The sequence below is a fragment of the Neodothiora populina genome, assembly GCF_041146345.1.
Source record: "Neodothiora populina strain CPC 39397 chromosome Unknown canker_contig_15, whole genome shotgun sequence".
Taxonomy (NCBI): domain Eukaryota; kingdom Fungi; phylum Ascomycota; class Dothideomycetes; order Dothideales; family Dothioraceae; genus Neodothiora; species Neodothiora populina.
Window position 1 is genome coordinate 150,572 of NW_027191413.1, and position 18,502 is coordinate 169,073.

The 18,502-nt window shown below is 51.8% G+C and overlaps 5 protein-coding genes across 6 annotated transcripts; 2 read left to right on the plus strand and 3 right to left on the minus strand.

The window, feature by feature from the left end:
• Window positions 1–1,485: 1,485 nt before the first annotated feature.
• Window positions 1,486–3,215, minus strand: AAFC00_002427 (uncharacterized protein; the record flags this gene model as incomplete). The annotated part of the gene is made up of 2 exons (XM_069341739.1): window positions 1,486–2,344; window positions 2,419–3,215. The coding sequence occupies 2 exons, from the start codon at window positions 3,213–3,215 to the stop codon at window positions 1,486–1,488; spliced, it is 1,656 nt and encodes a 551-aa protein (XP_069198248.1).
• Window positions 3,216–6,895: 3,680 nt separating this feature from the next.
• On the plus strand, window positions 6,896–7,928 carry AAFC00_002428 (uncharacterized protein; the record flags this gene model as incomplete). The annotated part of the gene is made up of 3 exons (XM_069341740.1): window positions 6,896–7,314; window positions 7,366–7,534; window positions 7,587–7,928. The coding sequence occupies 3 exons, from the start codon at window positions 6,896–6,898 to the stop codon at window positions 7,926–7,928; spliced, it is 930 nt and encodes a 309-aa protein (XP_069198249.1).
• A 2,601-nt stretch (window positions 7,929–10,529) lies between these two features.
• Window positions 10,530–14,476, minus strand: AAFC00_002429 (uncharacterized protein; the record flags this gene model as incomplete). Of its 2 annotated transcripts, XM_069341741.1 has the most annotated exons (4): window positions 10,530–12,665; window positions 12,736–13,715; window positions 13,780–13,978; window positions 14,045–14,476. In XM_069341741.1, the coding sequence occupies 4 exons, from the start codon at window positions 14,474–14,476 to the stop codon at window positions 10,530–10,532; spliced, it is 3,747 nt and encodes a 1,248-aa protein (XP_069198250.1). The 2 variants fall into 2 exon arrangements, with proteins under 2 accessions (XP_069198250.1, XP_069198251.1); XM_069348015.1 differs by having other exon boundaries at window positions 13,780–14,476.
• A 478-nt stretch (window positions 14,477–14,954) lies between these two features.
• Window positions 14,955–16,712, plus strand: AAFC00_002430 (uncharacterized protein; the record flags this gene model as incomplete). The annotated part of the gene is made up of 3 exons (XM_069341742.1): window positions 14,955–14,972; window positions 15,045–15,176; window positions 15,240–16,712. The coding sequence occupies 3 exons, from the start codon at window positions 14,955–14,957 to the stop codon at window positions 16,710–16,712; spliced, it is 1,623 nt and encodes a 540-aa protein (XP_069198252.1).
• A 305-nt stretch (window positions 16,713–17,017) lies between these two features.
• Window positions 17,018–18,468, minus strand: AAFC00_002431 (uncharacterized protein; the record flags this gene model as incomplete). Its single annotated transcript, XM_069341743.1, has 2 exons — window positions 17,018–17,748; window positions 17,811–18,468. The coding sequence occupies 2 exons, from the start codon at window positions 18,466–18,468 to the stop codon at window positions 17,018–17,020; spliced, it is 1,389 nt and encodes a 462-aa protein (XP_069198253.1).
• Between the last annotated feature and the right edge of the window lie 34 nt (window positions 18,469–18,502).

Here is an 18,502-nt window from a genome sequence, read left to right on the forward strand (position 1 = left end):
AAACGCGTTGCGAATGCGTAGCCTCGATGGGGGGGGGGGGGGGGGGGGGTCCCAACTTCACCAGCAATAGTCACGCTCCCACGCACTAGGTAGAAGCACTGTGGACGAGGTAGGGGTCAAGAGACGTAACTGTAGTTTTTGCCACTCGCAACGCGTGGTTTCCCAAGGCAGAAACGTTTGGTCGCCATCTATTATTGGTTCACGAATGGCGACCTTGTAACTGCGCATGCCCAGACCTGGGCTCGAGTCGCTGGAGGCTACAATCTTCAAGATACCAACCAGGGCCTACGCAGCGAGGCGAGAGCTGAGTGGAAACCAATTAACTCGTACCTTGCAGCAATTGACGAACCAAATTTCAACTCCCGCCCTTGGAGATAAATCAGGGCATTGGTAGACTAAGAGGGTGGGCGAATCACTTACATGTTGGCGAGGACTTCAGGCAGAAGCCATGTACCTAGCTATTGGTGCATGCATGAAGTACCTGTAAATGGTGTGGGTCACGAGAGTGTTAGAGTGCCGCGTCTGTAGACGGCTTCTGAGTTTCGTCATCATCGACTTGCCGTATGCGCCATCGTCGGCGCACGACGAACGTAACAGGACATCTACGATGGCGCCAATCTGACAATTGCATACGTAGGATGATGTTCAATTGAAGAAACGTTCTCATGGTGATGGTGGAGCAAAACTAAAAACAGTCGTGGGTGTTCCATTTTTAGGAACAACTGTCAGGGTTTGGGGGCCAAAGCTTTTCCCACAGCTGCGGCTCGTCGACGGGCCGAAACCGAGCTCACCTCTAAAGTACTTCGTCTCTCGACGTCACGATAGAGACACGATTAAGATGTGGTGTAGCATGTTCGAAAGACAACACAACAGAGGTTCGGAGCTTCACGGAACGGTAGATGCTGCATGTTATATGTTATGTAAATAGCTATCAAGGTGTTTGCGAAAGAATGAGAAATTTCATAGGGTGTTATGATCGCACAAGTTCGTCTACACTTGTGCCACGGCTTCCTGTCAAGTAACCTAAGGTACAGTATGGTACCTTGCATGAAAATCAACGATTAGGGCCTATCAGATTCTCCTGTACGAAAGAACTCGTTTCTAGTCATTGACCGTTTAAGGGGTAGTTATGGGAAACGCATTGACTAGTCATTAGGCTTTCATGAATTACCTATCAGAGACTCATTAACTGTCCATCAGAAGCTCATTGCCTGTTCATCAGGAACTCATTGCCTATCTATCAGGAAATCACCGACCATTCATCAGGAAGTCATTGACTACCTAGAAACGACAGATCCTATAAGCGAAGCTTGTTCCTTGCTATGACCGGACTGTTACTTCGAAGTATTCTAAGGGTCGATGGGAATATTTGGTGCTTTGCAGTTTGTATACACACCACAAGCTGAACCCCTCTGGTATGATCGTAGTGAATATCGAGTAGTGTACACTATGAGCATAGTACCAAACCTCATACATCCCCAACACTTACGCATGTCCGGCAGTGTCATTTCTGTCCATCTCTTCCTTCAGAATCTGCACTTGCTTCTTAAGCTCAACCCACAAGGGAAACCTTTCGAGCCTGGATTCGCCTCCACCTTCGAGGTAGACATTGCCACGGATGGATTTTGGAGTTTGATCAATTATCTTCATGTCGCGCACCAATTCGCAGAATGTTTTCAGTCCCTGCAGAGTCGGCTCGTACGCCGTCGCGATGGGCTGATTAGAGTCTGCCTGGCTGATAACTTCATAACCAACGGACTGGCTCTGTATCGCTCGGGTGCCTGCGTTCCACTGTTCCTCAGATGTTCCATCAGCTCGGGTAAAGATAAGTGCAGAGGGCAATTCCTTGTGGCTGGGCATCGAGACGTCTTCATTTGAATGCCTTTTATCGCCGCTGCTCATGCTCTCAGTATCGTGAACAGCCAGAGCCAGCAGCGCAGCGATAAAGGCTTCCTGCATGTATGCGAAGGAGAAGCCGTCAGTGATCTTTGACATGCCCTCGCAAATCTCGTCAGGAAACTCAATGTCCTCGTTATCACTGAGTTTCGTCTGCCAGAACTTCGCATAGGCGTAACGCTCGTCCTTGTTGGGGTCTGGAAAGTAGTATTTACGGTCAAATCGCGATGGACGTTTCGCAATACCGGGATCCAATTGATCGAGATGATTTGTGCTACCAACCATGAGGATTCCGTCATTGTTCTTCAAACCATCGACCTCGTTCAAGAAATATGAGCGAACGTTTGGAGTGATCAGGCTGTCCAAGTCTTCAAAGATGAGGTAGCAAGGGGCGAATCGGCGAGCCTGACCGAAGATCTGTCGAAGCGCATATTCGGGGCCGGCAAAGCTACATTGGAAGGGCTTTGGTCAATATCAAGCTGAACGTCATGTATATGGTCAGGAAGGACAGAAAGGACGTACCTTGACAGTGTCTTCACATAGAGCGTTGGAATAGGGTCCTTCCTCTTGTATAGTGCATGCATCATTGCCTTGATGCTGATAGTCTTGCCGTTACCAGGAGGACCATAGTAGATGACACCCCGCTTCCATGGCACCTTGAGCTTCTTGTAAGTCTCTCGCGAATTGAAGAAATTATCAACATCGCGAATGAGGGATTTCTTCATATCCTCGTTAAGGATCACGTTTTCCCATTCAGCAGCTTGCACACTCTCCCAGAGCTCGTGACTCTTCTGCCACATGCCCTGATCGAAAACCCAAACCTCATCGTGAAGTGCCATAGACCATCTACCGGCTTCCAACAAAAGTCGCTCCGTGGCCTTTGAAGAAGACGATAGGATATACTGGTTGGTAACACTCGGATATGCAGACATGCCGTCTCTTCCTTCTGCAATGTAGAGAACAAACTCTTTATTCTCCCATTCGACCATAAATTTCCCAAAATGCACATATTCAGCCAGTCCATCATTCTCGCCGTTAAGGCGGCGAACAGGAGGTCGGTATGACAGCCAAGTCAATCGATCTTGCTCTTGGTCAATCGGTGCCGCAGCAGCATGACCAGCTGCAGCGAAGGCGAGAATGTCACATGTTCCTCGTGGCGTTACAGTCAAGTGGAGCTGGGGATACTCGCGACGAAGAGCTTCTGTGACGACAATATCGGTATTGACTCGAGGTGCAGATGAATGTTCGAAGTAGGCAGTCGCGGCTTCGTTTTGATGGGCTGGAGCAGAGCTCAAGCGAGCAGATGTTGCGCCTGTCATGTTGACGATACGAATCACAGTCTGGACGAACGCCAGAATGATTAAGACTACGAAATTCGACAGATTACGCGGATGGACAGCGAATATTGTAGATAGGCGGTCGAAGGACTCAAGCTCCTCTTTATACTGGACCAGCTGATCGGCCGAAGGATTCAACGTTCAAGAAGGTAACAACTATTGCCCAGCTTTCTCAGAAAACTCACTCTCCAAGCTGGCAAGACTGCGAGATTCGGATTCTTACTTCTCGACAGCTCTTCGATGTAAATGACGATTACTCTCGTCGTAGAGAGGTAGCGGTAAACATCGAGGTATAGTCCAATACCGCAATCGTCGCTGTATTCCGAGCTCCGACTCGAGCTCCGAGCTCCAAGCTTCTGCCCCAATTGGAGCTCTCCCCACATTTCCTATTCCGCATCATGCCATACGTTCACCGAGTCATGATTTTGTGTACTTTGCCTCGGCTAATCATCTTTCCGTACAGTGGTTGACATGGGTGCTCCATGTACCTGCATTCTCCAAAATAAGACTATCTCACGACCTAATGCTCAGTGTGCGCTCGTGTCGTGGCCTGGCGACAGAAAGGCCTTTGATTGGCTGTCTCTCGATCACCACCGATTCGGCAACGCGATGGTAATGCAACCACTAGGGCTACATGACAACCGCATTTATGATCCCATCAAGCAATGGTCCTCTGGTTGCATTTCCAAACAGAGCCACGAACGGCTGTGTTCGTGCCTCGAAGTCTTGCCAAAGCGGTCAACGAACTTTTGCCAGCACTCATACCATGCTTGGGCCCGCCGTGTCTCCATGCTGCATACTTGTACACTTTGGGTTCCCGGGCAGGTAGTGGTCACTTCAGCGGCACCTATCATGCTACACACTACATTTCTGTGCCAGTCTCAAGTCAACAGATGGGGACAACAGGCTTTGAAAACCCCCTGGGTGGAGAACAAGCATGTGTTGAGCGAGCTCTGAACGCTTCATGTTGATCAGGCGGCAAAGCTTCTTATAGTACCTGTAGCAGAAATGTACTCTGGTTACAGAAGTCTACCCATCTGTATTATTCCATCCACTTACGAGTACTCACTGTACCAGATCACACGCTATACTCTGCCGAGTAAGGCACAGCACAGTAATCTGTACAGATACTTTGCGGAAGGATTCTTGATCACTGCATGCGAGATGATCGTCGTCTTCGCACGACTACAGTACATGCATGCTGCACCCACCCTCCTCGGCACTGAGGAACGGCTGACGCAGCGACTCACGCCTGCAACGCGACTCGTTGTACCGCGGCATCTAATCTACAGATAGTAAAGGTACCGCATCTGATCTATCAGAAGTTCTGAGCCTGTCCGCGATAGTTTCATGCGGCGGAAGGTATGCTCAGACGCAAGCAATCAATGGTGTAAAAGCCACGATCAGAGAAATCATAATCGTCACAGACTGCCAGCGAGTATTCGGCCAGACTATGTGGAACCCTTCGCGAACTGAAACGAGCACGGCTAGAGCATCTCACTGCTCCGCCTATTTTGAGTAGCGAGCTTAAACAGCACTGTAATGTTTCGTTATCCGCAATGTACCTACATAGTATAAGCATATTAACGGATAGATAGGTCGCATATACTCGTAATGAGAATCTATTCATTCAGCCACGAGTTTCGCAAGCTAGGAAGGGTGAGGGAGATCTTGATGTTAAAAGTCACCCCATCGATATAAGTAACCACGCTGGTGGGTATCTGTAGGATTTTTGAATGCCCAACGAAAATCGCAGATGGTAAAGGGGGGAAATAGTCCGAAACATGCAATGGCCGTCTTTACGACTCGTTTTAGTGGATATCTCTATCCAATCGTGTCGTTGTTGCGAGCGATTCCACTTTAGGCATATACTTTGAACGACACGTGTAGTGACCAGGATGAAATTGCGACTCGTCCTGCTCGCCACGCGATGTGTGTGATGGGACAGGAACACCGCCTAGAAGCTATCGGGGCATCTAGAAGACTTGAGTCGCTGAAGAGGAAACCCCATACAGAACGTTGAATTAGAGTGTGCCCGCACGTGCGAGGGGTTGCAATCAAAACAAGACAATCTAAGATATCCAACAGAACATGAATGGGCCGTCCATGCATAGTGCATGATGCATCGTCTCGAGAAGCATCTGTGCACAGGGTATACAAAGAAACCTCCACATGGGCATGTTTGAGCCCCATCAAGTGTTGCTCAGCTACCAAAATTTCAAGTCCTCGGGTCAAAACACAAGGCGCAGGCGCAGCCGCCAAGAAAACAAGCAAAACGGGGGCGAACGATCAAGTGAAAATCGTTCACCTAGACAAGCTTTGATGGGGCTCACTTGATGCTTCGTACATTTCCTACATTCAGATGGCCGCGGATGACCTCGGACTTCGCGCATAAACCTCCCAATGCGTCAAAACCATCGCTGATAGGATCAGCAATAATTGTGTAAGCAGCTATACAAGCTCTCCACATGACCATTGGGTGGATAATGTCAGTCCTCAATTGCCGTGCAGAGTGTTGAGATTGCAATGTACAGATGATGCTCCGAGCATCAAGCACAACGCGTTGTTGGCAGGACAGAAACGGCACTGATTGACTAATCGCAAATTTCTGCCGGCCTGAGCGTCGTATCGCTTTCGCGGACGAGCTTCTAGACGATGAGTAGTCAATCCCGCACCGTGTGCTCCTAGTACGAGCCACAGCGCAGTCCGTGACTCGGAACCCGCAATACCCAACAGTCGAGTATGACGATAACCGTGGTTCTCGAACCACTCAATTCTAGTGTGAGCAACCACATGACCGAGTGGAGAACAGAAATATCTCAATCCTGGACAGTCTGAGTGAGACAGCGCTGACCTCGGCAATGTTGAAAGACTTTTGTCCTTTGAGTTATTCGATGTCGTGAGATGTGATGCCGACGTCCAAGATCGATGTTCACATGTTCAGACGGAAGCAAAAGCAAAGCTTGGCTAATACGCTACATACGCAAATGGCCCATAGTGGATGTCCCAGATGATTTGAAAGACTCCTCGACCGGCACATTCAAAAGATGGGTCCGGGGTGCGAGGGGTCGTCTGCGATCAACGTGAGTTCTATGAATCATGCAGGGTCCATTCTCTACAGTAGAACTTGTTGAACGAGCGGAGGCGGCGGCATATCGGGAACACTGGCATGTTTCCAGCTGTCTCAACGAGACTGTCGCCCAAGCAATGCAATTTGACTGAGAGGGCTATGCCACCCCAGAAATTATTCCGACATGATAGGGAAGAAAGGAAAAAAAGATCAGTTGAGCCTTCGCAAACTTCGGTAAATCGTCATCGTTTCTCCTGGGAATTGGATGTTTCAACGGCGTATCTGCAGAAATCCTAAATAACCGCAGTTGGCTCACAGAGTTCCTCTAGCGCGCCTCTCCGCAAGCCCGGCAAGCTTTCTCCACACGCTAGGGGACTCCCCATAGCATCATTAATTACTGCATAAAAGACTTGCCCCGTCTCCTTAGCCTTTAGGATCACTCCCCCAAGCATTTCCACCCGTTGAAAAAGTTCCTCTTACTCCCTCGAGCTTTGCTGAGCGTTCAAGATTTTGCTCCGGCCTTTTGTTCCTTCCTAGATCTTCCTGGGTGATCACTATCAAATATTTGAGGAAATTCGAACATATAACCAAAATGTCTACAAGCACCGCACAGGAGCACAACGATCTTGGCAATGCCGCTCTGCACAACAAAGAGCTGAATGATATGGACTTTGTCAATGGCCATGACTATGCTCCTGCGAACGGTACCAATGGCGCAAATGCATACCCACGCCGAAGATTCGACTATGGTGGCAACCCTCTTGCACACATCAACACCGGAGAGTCCGTTCGTCTTCCTGCCTTTGGAGGTGAATTTCAACCTGGTCTGTATAAGAACATCAATGACCGCAAATTTGCCAACCCTGCGCCTCTCGGTCTCAGTGCTTTCGCTCTCACGACCTTCGTGTTGTCTCTGGTCAACCTCGGCACCGAGGGCTTAACCGCACCCAACATTGTTGTTGGTGCTGCATTCGCATACGGTGGTCTTGTGCAGCTGTGCGCCGGCATGTGGTAAGTAGACTGCAGTTTTAGCCTTCCTATTGTGTACTGACACATCAATAGGGAGATGGCAATTGGAAACACCTTTGGTGCCACTGCTCTGGCTTCCTATGGCGGTTTCTGGATTGGTACCGCTATCATCCTCACTCCCGGCGGCTTTGCTATCGAGAGTTCTCTCGAGGCGACAGGAGGCTCGGCTGCATTCTTGAACTCTTTCGGTCTCTATCTTATGGTGAGCACAGCGCGAAAAGTCTGCAATCAGTAGCAGCACTAACATATATCAGGGCTGGTTCATTTTCACCTTCCTTCTCCTCATCTGTACTCTCCGCTCCACTGTCGCCTTCTTCACTCTCTTCTTCACTCTCGACCTTGCCTTCCTGATGCTTGGAATTGCCTACATCACTGGAGCTCCCTCTGGAGCGCCTCAGACTGCCTGTCTGCGTGCCGGCGGCGCTTTCGGCATCATTGCCGCATTTGCTGCCTGGTACAATGCACTCGCTGGTATTGCCGATAGCAGCAACTCTTTCTTTGTTATCCCTGTTGCACACTTCCCCTGGTCCGAGAAGGGCCGTGAGAGACGCGACAAGGTGGACAACTCCGCGGCCCGCGCTGCCGAATCTGTCTAAGTTGGAGACAGAACGTAATGGAAAACGCCAGGTTTCGACGCTCGGAATATAACGCAGGGCGAATATTTGCGAGATCTGAAAATGTTCATATGGCTACTTTTGTTTTTGTTTTTTGTTTTTTCTTTCATTTGGTTGGATACCCCCTCAGGCACCTTCGGGATTAAGAATGTCTACGTCGAGCACCCCGAGTCTGGGACAGATCGAATGAATGACTGATGTTTGTTGGTACTTGATGTGCTCTAATAATATTTTCTTTCTCACGTCGCATTCGGTTCCTTACTACAATTCCTTACGATTCACTTGTGACTATAAGAACATGATATGAGTGATTACATTACAGAGGAGTCCATTTTCAGTCATTAACAGTTCATAGGGAAGTCAGAAGAAAGTCATCAAATGTTTATTATGATTTCATTAACTGCTCACTAAAAACTCATTGCCTTTTTACGGGAGATTCGTTGTCCATTTACAAGGAACTCATTGCCTGTTCGTTAGAAACTCATCAAGTATTCATCGGAAAGTCATTGCCTAAGAACAAGCTCCTTTGTATCGTACTTGCAATGGGTGGAACATGGAGTGAAGTAGGTCCGCTTTGATAACCTTAGGCATCCAACGCCTGCAGACACAATTTCTTATCACATGACACGGTCACATCGATTCGCATTTTAGTCAATTGTCAAATGTCTGAACGGGCCACCAACACGGATACCTGGGTAGACAACACGGCTGGCTTGCAGCTCTACCAGGAGCTTCGGCCACATGCTGCATTGTATGAACTCTACACCGTAGAGTTCATTACTTATATCCGCAGTCGCAGCGGACATGTTATTGTGCCAATGCTACTGAGTACCGTTGTCCCGTACATGCCGTCACACTCGACTATGGCAGCGTCATCGTTCACAGTCATAGCACGATGAGCAATCAGTGCCCTGCACACGTAGAGTATCCGCCGGGTTGGGTTCCAATCTTGCTCATCACTCCGGGGTCGTCCCTGAGAAACGGGCCATAATGTGGAGAAGAGGTAGCAAGAGGCAGAGATCTGCATCCCAGACGGTGCCTATGTTCTCTTTTTCCACGGACGGCGGACCGGGCAACGCTTCTTCTTCGCGGTCAAGTGCATTCTCTTGCGGTGAGAGGTTTCGTGAAGCCATCTCGGACGGATGGCCCTGTTTCTTTTTGGTCATTCTTGTCATCATAGATGTTTCGTGCGCCGCGGACACCCCCCCCCCCCTTGTCTTACTGTTGGTTTTCGGCTAATCGCCTTTTTTTTGGGTCAGTAGGTGTTCTCCACATGGAACGGAGTAATGGAAGGTCGCTGTTGCTTCCACGGCCCTGTGCTTGTGCTCGAGTGCTTGTGAACTGACAGTGTCTTGGTAGTGTCATTCCTTGGCCTTTGAGTAAGGTGGTACTTGCCCACTCTATCGGTAACTCTAATGCGCTTCAGCGCTTGTATTGCTAAGATCTCCACCAGTTTTGTTGTTCGCATGCGCTGGACCTATCTGATGAATTCTACTCGGTAGTCTTACATACCGCATTGGCCATCTTAGTATTTGACACGAATCACTGAGAGACCCTCTGGACAATATTGACAGCGCGTTCGACGGCCCTGAGCTGATACTACACAGCAGCTTGTCTTGAGTCATATTGACCATTTACTGAGCAGTTATTCACGGTTTACTAAGGATTCATTGACCATTTATTACGAAGTCACTGACTGAAAGCAAATCCCTTTGTACTCGGAACATGATACTGCTTGTCGTATGACTGTGGTTCTTCAACCACGCTTGTCTTGACCCTTGCCTTCTAATTGGAGGTGCGAATATATATCTCTAATGGAACAAACACTTAGCACAACTAATCTCATGCTCCGTCTCTCCTTGTAACTTCCACTCTCTATACATCTAAGAATAAAACCAAGAAGAACATCCAATACCAAACCTTGACTCCAACCCCTGAATATGCCGAAGAACCTACATCCATCCTGTACCTGAACCCTGAGATAAAACCCTCCCCCCCCCCCCTGCCACGACTCAGAGGTATGTAAGTCCCCGTCTTCGTTGAGAAATACTGTGCTGTACTGTTGCTATGCCCTTTCTGCTCTGCTTAGTAGCCTTACGCAAGCAGGTAAGCCCTCGTGGGTATCACTATTGCTTATTTTACTGCTATATATCTTTCTCGCTCATGTTCGAGGTACCTACTGCACTGTACTGTACTGTACTGTACTGTAAGTATATCGACGGACTGTATATCGTCCTCCTGTGTCCATCACACTTCTCGCGCGTCGGCTTTCATGTAATCCGTGCCATCTGTGTACATCTCTCTCCAGTAGAGAACTAGTGTTGGAAAAAATACCCAACTTACGCTGATGAGTCAGAAGATTGGACGTTGGAGAGGATTGAAAGTCATGCGAAGAGAAAAGCCGTCTTTTCGAGGCGGTGGCGTTCATGGGATGTTCATCGCTATCTAACTGCGATCCCTAAACCATCATGACTCGGCCTGTTATTGTACATGATGCCTACCTTACAAGACGCTGGATAGAGATACATTCGCCAAAGTACGAGAGAAGAAGGAAAAGAGGAGAAAGAGACAAGAAAAAGACCTCTAAAGCGCGGCAATGGCTCTCCTGAGAACCTCGAGACTTCGCTCCTCGACTCCCTTCTCTCCTCCTTCAATGCTTGTGCCACCATCAGCGGCCCGCAAGATCCAGGCGATATCGCTCAAGATCCCCAAGTTTATTTCCTTCCTGTCCTTGTTCTGCTCGACTTGGGTCTTGAGTCGTCCAGTGTACTCCCACTCCTTTGCTGCTTCCTCCGCGCGCTCGACGACGGCACGGGGAATGCCGCACATGGAGGCGCAGTGCATTCCGAAACTGCCCTCGGCCACACCCTCCTCCAGCTGGTACAGAAAAGTCACCCTTCTCTCATCATTGTCGACATGTATAGCCATCCTTTGCGCAATAACCTCAGGATGCCTACTAAACTCATCTGCGAGAGAGTGGTAGTGGGTGGCAAAGAAACCAACGCAGCCTACATGAGTCGCTACGTGATGCAAGACACTCTGCGCCACTGCCACACCGTCATAAGACGAAGTGCCGCGACCCAACTCGTCGAGAATGACAAGAGACCTAGGGGTAGCTTCCGCGAGAATCTTTTTCGTTTCCGACAGTTCGACCATAAAAGTTGACTGTCCTGCGAAGATGTTGTCATGCGCGCCCAGGCGCGACATGATGCGATCAACCGGCGTCAAGGTTGCGGATGCGCATGGTACATAGCAGCCGACCTGAGCAAGAATCACAGCAATACAGGTCATTCGCAAGATCGTACTCTTTCCAGCGGCATTGGCACCTGTGAGGAGTGAAATGTTGGGTGTGTTGCCACCTAGCGAAATGCTGTTGGGGATGAAGTCAGACACGCTGTTGAGCATGCAAGGATGTCTCAATTCCGTGAAGTCGAGCACGCTGCGTGCCGAGTCGACAAACTGTGGTCGACACGATGGCTCGCCCAGCGACAGAGATGCTTTGGCCAAGGAGATCAAGCAGTCGAGATGGGCGATAATCTTGACCGCCTGCAGCCAAGTGGTGTAGTCCTCGTCGAATCGAGCGTAGAATCTGCCAGCCACTTGCTTGACAATCTGAGCGTGAGTCTCTTGAGCTTCCTTGAGGCTTTGCACAAGTGTCTCGAGCTCGGGGAAGTAGTATCGTTTGCATTGTTTCGTGGCCGACATTTGCCTGAAAGACTTGGGAATGACCTTGTTGTTGACTTTGACTGGCACCTCGAGCTGGTAAATCTCTTTGCCACTGTCGGTGTACTTGATGGCCGAGCTACCCAGGTCTTTGCGACAACGTTTGAGCAGATCGTCCAGCTCGCCAAGGATCTCGTTGATGTGGTCTTCGGACTCGTCAAAGTCCTGTTCCACACCAGGTTGAGGAACCAGCAGTGCCTCCTCTTTGGCTTTGATGCGGTCGAATGCGGTCTTCCAGTGCTCGAGGGCGCCTGCAAGATCCGGCATCGACGAGATGAGCTGGCCGAGTACGCCCTCGCCTTGGCCGAAACTACCGAGCAAGGACATGGTGTACTCGATCTGTTCAAAACCTTCAAGGACCTTGACAAAGTCTTGCGCCTTGCATCTCCCTGCGTGAATTCGTGAGATGAGACGCTCCAGATCGGGCAATTTCGTCAATGAAGCAGTGAAGCGGTCTTGAATGGAGTAGTCGGCATTCAGTGCTTCGACTGCATCAAGTCGGGCGTTGATTTTTGTGGCGTCCGCCAACGGATGGCAAACCCACTGGCGCAGCATGCGTTTGCCGAACGGAGTGATGCATCGATTCAGCATGGCGAACAAAGTGCCTTCGGCGCCGCCGTCGAAACTGTTTGCGAAAATCTCGAGGTTGATCAGGCTCTGGCCGTCGAGTACCAGACTCGTGGCCTTTCTGATTGGATCATACCACTGGAAGTTGCCCAGCGTGATAAGATCTCGTTCGATCTTGAGCATGGTCAGATACCACATCAGACCTCCAAAAGCAGAGAAACAAAGCTCCTTGTCTTTGGCCTCACGAAGGACAGCCGGCCATGCCTCGATGTCATCTTCGGTGGGAGACTCAAAGTACTTTTCGCCAGCAAGAGTCATCGCAGCCCTCTCGGCGGGCAGGAACTCCTTTTCGGGCTTCAGGTAGTTGTAGATGGTCGTGGTCGGGGTGTTGTTCTTGAGGATGCGGAGTGCCTTTTGTGAGATGCACGACTGCAATTGACTGATCAGCTGGTGGGGTTTTTTCCTTGTCATGGATCAAGAAGATGAACGTCGGGCTTACCTTTTCCAGAATCACTTCGCCCGGTCTGGTCTGGGCAACGAAAGTCTCGAACTTGGTCATGTCTGCGTCGTCGACAAAGTCACAGAGCTGGAACTGGGCGGTCGCGGTATCGACGAAAGCGATACCAAAGGCAGGAACGCCGTCGACTTCTCTCTCTTTGATGGCGGCGCAATAGGTGGACATGTCATCTTGGAGCATACCACCTTCGACAAGAGTGCCTGCAGTCAGGACGGAGGCCAGCTCTCGTCTGATGACTTTCTCTTCCTTTTGCGGTTTACCGGCCTTGCCGCCAGACTTTTCGCCGCGTTCACGCATGTCTTTGCCGAGCGCAGTCTCCATCTGGTCGACTCGAGCAATCTTGAAACCCTTGGCGACGAACTGGTTCGCCCAGTGGTCAAGCGAGGCTTCTGGCACGCCGACCATGCGCATGTTGACACGATCGGTGAGCTTGAGATCGAAGAGCTGATGACCGACCGTGGCGTCGTTTTCGTACAATTCGTAGAACTTGCCTTTTTTGAAGAAGACTATGGTGTCCATGAACTTGCACTTGATCTCCCAGTACTGCTTTTCAAAAGGAGAAAACTTGTTCCAGGCCAGAGGAGGGATGTAGAGGGTGCGAGGATCGTGGTCTGGGGTGGCTGGCTTGTTGCCGTCGGCATCTCTCATCTGAGCAAGCCAGGGATACCGCTGCTCAGGCTCCGTCATGTGGGCCTTTTGTTTCTTGGGCGGACCCGACCGGGGCTTCTTTGCAGATTGGGTTTGGGTCTTGCGCTCTTGAAGCTGGAGGTTGTCCGGATCGAATTTCCATTGTTGTGCCGTCGAGATGGAGGGAACGATAGGCAGGTCGTCGTCCATGTCGACCGGTGGCGTGGCGGCCGGCGAAGGCTTCCGAGAGGTTTGAGTTGATCTTTTGCGCGGCTTGGGCTTGGCGGGTGCCTCGTCGTCGCTACCGTCGGGCACGACGAAGTCGTCCATGTCATCTGGAGCAGAGGAAAGTGTGAGTGGGGGAAGACGAATCGTCGAGGGTCTTGCGGGTATACAGACCGTCCACCTGCGTCATGGCAGCCTCCATGGCGTCGTCCATGGCAAAGTCGTCGTCCGAGTCATCGTCGTCGACAATCTTCCTTCTCTTCGAGGCACGACCAGCTGTATTGGAGGAACGTGGCTTCAGTACGACGTCGTCGTCGTCAGATTCGTCGTCAGATTCGTCGTCAGATTCGGCGTAGCTGACTGCCTTTCTTGCCTGTGTTGTCTTCGAGTCAACTGTTCTGCGGGATTGTGATTGGGTATCGAGACCAAGAAGACAAACCTTGCGAGGAGGAGATGAAGCCGGTTCAGGTTCAGGTGCGGGTCCTTCTTGACGCCCTACAGCATCAGCGTCGGATTCTTCTTCAGGAGTCGAGGCGGACGGGGAAGGCAGACCGTTTTCCTTGTTCTTTCCGTCGAGTCGGATGGGTGAAGAGGGCAATGCAGGACTCGAGGGAGCACCTCTGTCACTGCTCGGGGCCGGGGTCAGACTCGATGTGGAAGGAGCAGCTGCATTCGAGGCAGCAGGATCAGCAGCAGAAGGTTTGACAGTCGAGGCAGTCGAAGCGGGAGACGAGGCCGTGGGTTTCTTCTGCAAGAAGCCCAGAATGCTTCTCTGGCTCTTCTGAGATGCCGGGGCCGAGGCCGAGGATGTGCTTTTCGTCAGGGTTGGTTTGGGAGTGGCAGTCTCGTTGCCCTCGATTCCCCGAACCATGTCGTTGCTTCTGGACTGCGAGGGTGTTGGGGACAATCTGGACTTTCCAGACTTCATCGAGAGTCGACAGACAAGATCATACAAGACAGTGGATGGCAATTGAGACAAGAGTATGAAGCAGACGCAAGAGGAAGGAAGCATACAGCAATCATCATTCCAACTCTGGAAGGAAGGGAGGGCGACTTGCAGTAATAATCGACGCGAGCTGCGGGAGACGCGATTGACACGCGATGACGCGCGCCAGTCGTCCACTTGGCCATTTGTCAGGGACGAGACCGACAAGACCTGGACATGAGTCATTCATGGTATATCGAGAACAGATACGGTAGGCATTCATTCTTTCTTCTTTCTTGTCACTTGCATCAACTCCCGGTGCAGAACCCGAAATGCGGTGATGCTGCATCTGCTGTCAAAGCCACGAGTAACATCCAGCTCTTTCAACCGCTTCCACAGCCGTGGTCTGCTCGCTTCCGCCAGAATGCAGGGCGATTACAGTGTCAGTATGATTCGGTGATTGGATATCAATAGATGCAAGGATGATCGATTGACTGTATGACGATAAACGTAGGCTGCAGTGGCGGCGCTCAACACGCTGCAATCCAACTTTGCCATCGTCGACGCCATCCGCAAGTCGGGCAAGGGCATGAACAAAATGGCCATCCCAGAGATGATTGAATGGGTCAAGCGCATCGGCTACGAGGTGTGCGTTGTCTCGTCCTGCTGGTCGCCGCTCTCATAACTGATCATGTCTCGATTGAAACAGCCCTCGGACTTTGACAAGCTGAAGGCCATCCACGTCGCCGGCACCAAAGGAAAAGGATCCACTTCGTCGTTTGTCTCGAGCATCCTGCAGCAGTACACCGGGTCCCTTTCAGTCAAAAAGGTCGGCCTCTACACTTCGCCTCACCTGCGCTTTGTCCGCGAGCGCATCCAGATCGACAACGCTCCCTTGTCCGAAGAAATGTTCGCCAAGTACTTCTTCGAGACGTGGAACAGACTCGAGCAGTCGGCAGAAAGAGAAGGCCACCCAGACCCCCAGAGCAGAGAGACAAAGCCCGTCTACTTTCGCTTCCTGACTCTGATGGCCCTGCACACATACATGAGCGAGGGAGTCGACTGCGCCGTCATCGAGTGCGGCATCGGCGGCGAGTACGACAGCACAAACATGCTCGTGAACCCGAGCGTGTGCGGAGTCACCAGTCTGGGCATCGACCACACCGCCATGCTGGGCGACACGATTGAGAGCATCGCATGGCACAAGGCCGGCATATTCAAGGCTGGCGTGCCTGCTTTGACTGTGCCTCAGCCCGCCCCAGCATTGGCCGTGTTGAAGGAGCGGGCGCAAGAGAGGCAGACGACGCTGACGCTGACCTCGGTCCATCGGTCGATTGCTTCGGGCGACATCACTCTCGGTCTCGCCGCCGACTTCCAGAAGACCAACGCCAGTCTCGCCATCGCCATGGCTGCCGCTCATCTGGTCAAGCAAGGGGTCAAGGACTTGCCCACCCCTGGAGACTCGTCCTCGCCACTCCCCGCCGAGTTCCGCGCTGGTCTCGAGCAAGTCAAGCTGGGCGGACGCTGTCAAGTCAGGCCGGACCCGTCGCACAGCTTGACATGGTACATTGACGGCGGCCACACGCTCGAGAGCATCGAGATGGCAGGCCGCTGGTTCGCCTCGCACATTTCACCCTCCTCGTCTTCGCCCTCGTCACAGACCAAACAACCCCGCATCCTGATCTTCAACCAACAAACCCGCGACGCAGACAGTCTGGCTCGCAGACTGCACTCGACACTGGCCACCGCCCTCGACGCCGCTCCACCTTCTGCGTCTTCGTCGTCATCAGCCGAAGCCTCAGCCGCTGCAGAACGACAGACACAACGACCATTCACGGCCGTCATATTCTGCACAAACGAAACCTACGCCACCGCAGGCTTCAAGCCCGACCTGGCATCAATGAACACAGACTCGACCGACGTGTCCACCCTGCGCGTCCAGCACGATCTCGCCAATACCTGGAGGGCCGTCGACGCCGCCGCTGATGTGCGCATCGAGAGGACTATCGAGGAGGCGATCGCGCTGGCGCGTCAGATTGCCTCTGCCTCTGCCAGTGACGACAAGGAGAGGACGCAGACAGAAGCAGACGTCAAGGTCCTCGTGACGGGAAGTCTGCATCTCGTCGGTGGATTGCTCGAGGTGTTGGAGAGCGAAGATGTGGCTTCGTCGAAAACCACATGATGCCTTTTTCACTCTCTTCTTTCTTCCTTTTTCTCTCTCTTTCGGATGTAGTCATTATTCCAGCCCCTGACCAGAAACTTTCTCAGAGATAAGAACACAAGAAGAACAGGATAGAAATGTGGGACTCGTGATACTGTATCATACGCCGGAACTCCTGATCGCTCGATAAAGACATAAAGTAGACCCAGCAATGTCTGAACCCGTGAAACTGTCAATCGCTCAATCAATGACATCGCTCTTTTCCCCTCTCTCTCTCCGCCATACACAGAACCATTCGACCTTCCTCCTCCGTCACTCGTTCAGTCTCACTCCGAAAGCCCCAGCTCAGCCGTCATCTCCGCCGGATTAGGCCAATAGAAACTCGCGACCGCGATGAGCACATAGACGAAAAAGCACAGGCTGCCCTCGAGGTAGTTACTCTTTCCATCTCTCAGGAAGCCTCCGACGACCAGAATCGCCAGGATCAGCACTACGGAGTCAAACAGCTTGAAGTCCAGCGCCATGTTGATGTTCAGGCCCCAGCCCACAATGACCACCAGGGGCGTGTTGAGCAGCGCGGTCTGGACCGAGGCGCCGAGGACGTGCGACAGCGCGAGGTTCATCTGGTTATCCCACGCTTCGTCGATGGCCGTCAGATGCTCAGCGGCCTTCTCGACGAGCGGAATAAGGATGAGGCCTACGAAGGCGTCTTTCACGCCGCGCTCGACGATGAAGTCGATTTGGAACACGAGGAAAATAGCCATGAGCGTGGCGAAGGTGATGCCGCACGCGAGACACAGCACCGTCTCGCTGAGCGTCAGCTTGGGCTTGGCCATGTCGCGCGCTCGGTCGCGGTCTTTCTGCTCGTCGTGCTCGAAGATCTCGTCGAAGAGGCCGTGGTGCGAGCGCGTTTGGAAGAAGACGTACACCAGGAATGCGAGCAGCAGGATGATGGCTGTCGCGCGTGATATGCGCAGCACTTCGGTGCGGAGCATCTCGGCGTCGGGAAGCAGCTCTTTGACTGCTGCTGCGTAGACTGCTGGGATCACGAGAGCCACTAGGAGGGGGGGCGATTAGTCTTTTGCCGAGTCGCGAGCAAAATGCAAAGAAAAAACTTACTGCCAGCAACAAGCATCAGGTTGCTTCCCGTATCACTGACTGCATCGTGAAACGTCTGCTCTTCCCTGATGAGCCCTCCGAAGAAGAAGCACAATCCGAGACACAGCAGCAAGTTTGCGAGAATACTACCCAAAATGGCAGCCTGGATGATATGCACACCCTCGTTGCCGTAGTGCTTCAACAGAACCATGAACAGAACAATCTCCACAAGTGACCCCAAAGTCGTCTCGAACACGACTCCGAAAACCTTGGGCAGCTTGCGAGCCAGCTCCTGTCCCGCGAACCCGATGAGATTCGCAGACGGCACCATGGCGATGTACGAAGTAATGAAGATCCAGAGATGTTGTTCTGGCCGAGCCCAGAACAGAGCCATGGCCGTGGGCACAAACGGCCATAGCACATTCACCCAGCTGCTGGCATTACACGAGCTGATCCAGATGATCTTGAACATGTGCGCCGGCTGGATTCCCCTCCTCCCACTCTCGCCCTCCGGGTTGATTCCTGGTGTGATTTTGTGTCCATTGTGGTTAAAGCCGGGGAGTTGCAGGGAATGGCGAGCCTCCTCTTGAGCCTTTGGTTCCGTCGTGTACTCGACCGGTGCGGTAGAACGGCGGTTCAACCCACCCTGGGTTGATGTTGGTTTTGGTCTGGTCGTCATCCTCGAAGTGCCTTGTGACGAATATCCTTTGAAT